The following is a 3,867-nucleotide window of genomic DNA, read 5'->3' on the forward strand; positions in this document are numbered from 1 at the left end:
TTTCTTTCCTTAAGCAATATGTGTGTGAGTTCCTCCATGAGCTCTCATGGTTCACCCCCTTTAACACACCACCCGAGACACAGCACCGTTCGCTCCATCCCTCCTGCACCCGAGGACAGCTTGGTCCCTGCCAGATTTGGCCAGCTATGAATAAAGTTCCTGTAATCACAAACGCTCAGGTTCTTCCATTCCCTTGTGTGGACACCAACAAGCCTGTGGATGCCAAGAGGACCTGGGCTCAAGGCCAGCTACACAGTGAGACAGATCTTAAAAAGCAAACAAACCACCAGACCGTGGTGGCACACACTATTAATCCCAGCATGTGAGTGGCAGAGGCAGGTGGATGGCTAGAAGTTTGAGGCCAGCCTGGTCTACACAGAAAACTTCAGGACAGCCAAGGCTACGCATGGAAACCCTGTCTCAAAAACACCAAGCAAACAAACAAACAAACAAGCAAACAACCCCACAACTAAATGTGGTGATGTAACACCTGTGATCCTAGAACTGGAGAGATGGAGACAGAAAGAGGATCAGAGGTTCAAGTTCACCCTCAACTACATAGTGAACTTAAGTGAACCACATGCAAACACCACACACACACACACACACACACGTGCATTCTACACCACACAAACACATATATACACACACATACATGCATACACCAGACACAAATTTGTTTAAAGAAAAGTGGTTACTTGTCCATCTGAATCCATGGCAACATTGTTCAAATAGCCAGAAGGCAGAGTGACAGGTATCAGTCGACAGATGAGCACAGGCAGTGCATGCGTTCTCTGGACTGCTGTGGGGCCTTTAAAATGGACACTTGACACGTGCTACCACATGAATGCGGAAGGACTGAAATAAGCCAGCTGAAGGAATACAGGCTGAGAGAATTACTCCAAGAATTACTGTTTGCTGGGCGGAAAACTTCAGCTTTGCAAGATGAAAACGCTGTGAAGATGGACGCCGGCGATTGCGCGATGCAAGCACCTTTCGATCCAGTTTTAAACCGTGAGCTCGTGCCATATTTTCGCCGTGATCTTTAAATTTTACATCTTAAATTTGTACAGCAAACACGGAACCCCAAAATACGGGCTTCCCCGTTGTGGTGTCACCGGAGACAATTCATGTGTTCTCCGAGGAACTAGAACAACACCTAGCAACCTGAACGCCTACCTCCCCTCCCGAAGACAGACATCGCTAATCCATCCCAGATACTTCTCCTCCAGCCCTGAGGCTCCTTCTCGGTGGTGGCCCTCAGAGCTGATGTGCCAGGCACCAGTGTGACTGGGAAAGCCTTCTGATAGAGAGAGCCGAGAACACGGGGGTAGCAGACCTGATCACTATTTTATTGGTAGAGTTATGCATTGCTGCACCTTGCAAGCCTGTGCGCCCAGGGAAATTTCAAGTTGAATATTGAGTTGGTTTTCTTTGATTTCGTAGTCGCCCTGGATAAAGCCACGAGTGTGACAACTATGCCAACGCCAATAAACCTGGATGATGCGAACAGCATTGAGCAAGCGACAGTACCGCTGGCGGATCCGCCACATTCGGAACCACGACTGCAGTTTAACGGTTGCCCATGTTTTTCGTGAGTACAGCTCCATGGCCGCCCGCCGTCTGCTTTCCCGCGTCTTCACCAGAATCTTTCTCCACCAGGACTGAATGATCCACGCGTTGAGAGCAACATACAGCAGCCAGCGTCGCAGCACCGTGCCTCGCCACCATGCTTGAATGAGGACAGCTGCGCATGTTTCTGTCATGGTGGTAGTCTTTGCTGGGCCTTGCAAGAGAGAACAAACCGCTTAGGGCACTTCGGAGGCTCGGAGCGTGCCAGACAGCAATCCTGATTCCTCTATCAGGGAAGTTCTGGAGCTGCAGAACCCGGCAGGGCCACAGTTGCGCCCAGGAGACCAGCCGGGCTGCCCTGCCTCTGGTACAAGCGGGTTAATCAGCATGAATACATCAGTACCTGACCCAGTCTGAGCTGTCTGGACATATGCCTGTTTCAAAATCGGGGGCACCTCTGGCCTAGCTACCTCAGCCAGTTTTCCATGGGCCTACATGGTCAGTCTAGAGCAAGACACCATGATTTAGAAGTAAAATGCTTTTAAGATTCTCTTGTGCAGGACCACCTCTGGGATCCAGAGCCTTCTGTTCAACTACCTACCGGAGAACTGTGATCACCCACGTGATCAACAGCTTAAACTTGAGTGAGCACACATACCATTGCAGACATACACACAGGCACACACACAGCACATATTTAGAATATGCTTCTTCATTTTCTTTAATGATCTGGAACTTGCTACATAGCCCAGGCTGGCCTCAAACTTATAGCAATTTGCCTGTCTCAGCTTCCAGGGAATGTGTGTTACTTGTGCCTTGTGATAATACTCTAAAACTCTCTTGTGTTTGGAAGGAAAATGGAGACGGTAAAAATGTTTCCCCTGGTGCTAAGTTAACAAAACTCCATTTCTAGCCTTTGTTTGTTTGTTTGAGTCAAGGTCTCACTATATAGCTCTGGCTGTCGAGTTCAGGCTCCTCTTGACCTCACAGAGGTCTGCCTGCCTCTGCCTCCCCAAGTGCTGGGATTAAATCTGTGGGCCACTACACTCGTTTATTTCTGGCCTTTGTTACACACTGGACATGGAGGGAGATCCCTTCCTCTGGTAACTAGGAGACATTTACCCAACCCTAGCAAGTGTAGTCAAATGTTTGACACTCATAGCTATGCTGCCCACGGGCTGTGGATAGGTGACTCTCTGATAAACCATTCAATACCCTGAACTAGGAATGCATGGCTGAACCCCCCCCCCCATCAGGTCTATATTCTATGAATTACCCATGGTTAGGGGCTAGATGTTCCCATCACCCTCCGGTCTGCACTCTAGCTCTGACCCAGCAGAGAAGAGTGGATAGGGGAGAGAGGCATGATCGTGATGATGTCATAAGGGCACCTGTGACATAAGCACCAGGACGGCTTCCAACAGCCCGTATTCTCAGCCCCTCCCTGTGTGAAGAGGGGCTGTGAGGAGAGCCACTAGCTGTGAAGGGAGGCTCCACATCACCCTCCTCTTTACACACCCAATCTGCTTGCTTCCCACAGTACGTTGTCACTCCTTCAGAAAGCTTTTGGGGCTGGAGAGAAGGCTCAGCATCTAAGAGGCCTGGGCACTTTTTTTTCCCCCCTCCAGGGCACCTGGCTTCAACCCCCAGTACCCACATAGTGGCTCACAACCACATGTAACTCCAGTTCCAGGGAAGCCAACACCCTCTCCTGGCTTCTGTGAGCACTCTAAACATGGGCACAGACATACATGCAGGCACTCATACACATAAAATAATAAAAAAAAATTTTAATAGTGTCTTTGGTCTGGGAATAGAGGTCAGCCATTAAAGCGCTGGCTGGGTGAGGTTTGATCCTTTGAACCTATATAAAGTGAGTGGGCTCTTTATTTGCAACCCCGGGGCTGCGGAGGTAGAGGAGACAGCCAGCCCAGCCTACTCTGTGAGCTCCAGGCCGACAAGAGACCTCGCATCAAAATAAAAAATAAAATCACACCAAGGCTGTCCTCCAAGACCTCCACAGGCACACAACTATATGTGCTCACACATGTACCTGCATATGGACACGCATGTATGCATACATGTATGTTCACACATACACAGTGACTGCTTTGGCTAGGTTTGGGGCACACACCTGTGATCCCAGCACTTCAGATGAGAGGTAGGAAGAATCAGGAGTTCCTGGTCATCCTCAGCCAGGCTGAACTATACGGAATCTTGTGTCCAAAAAGGTCTTGTCTCAGAGGGACAAACCAAAGTCCCCAGAGCCGCAGTTCGATTTGAGTCATCGTGCTT

At 49.4% G+C, this 3,867-nt stretch overlaps 1 protein-coding gene across 1 annotated transcript; it reads right to left on the minus strand.

The window, feature by feature from the left end:
• Positions 1 to 1,346: 1,346 nt before the first annotated feature.
• On the minus strand, positions 1,347 to 2,852 carry LOC110560897 (IQ domain-containing protein F5-like). The gene is made up of 2 exons (XM_021657043.1): positions 2,849 to 2,852; positions 1,347 to 1,786 (listed from the first exon to the last, which is right to left on the minus strand). The coding sequence occupies exons 1-2, from the start codon at positions 2,850 to 2,852 to the stop codon at positions 1,347 to 1,349; spliced, it is 444 nt and encodes a 147-aa protein (XP_021512718.1).
• Positions 2,853 to 3,867: the final 1,015 nt, after the last annotated feature.

Source organism: Meriones unguiculatus, chromosome 6 (genome assembly GCF_030254825.1).
Source record: "Meriones unguiculatus strain TT.TT164.6M chromosome 6, Bangor_MerUng_6.1, whole genome shotgun sequence".
NCBI lineage: Eukaryota > Metazoa > Chordata > Mammalia > Rodentia > Muridae > Meriones > Meriones unguiculatus.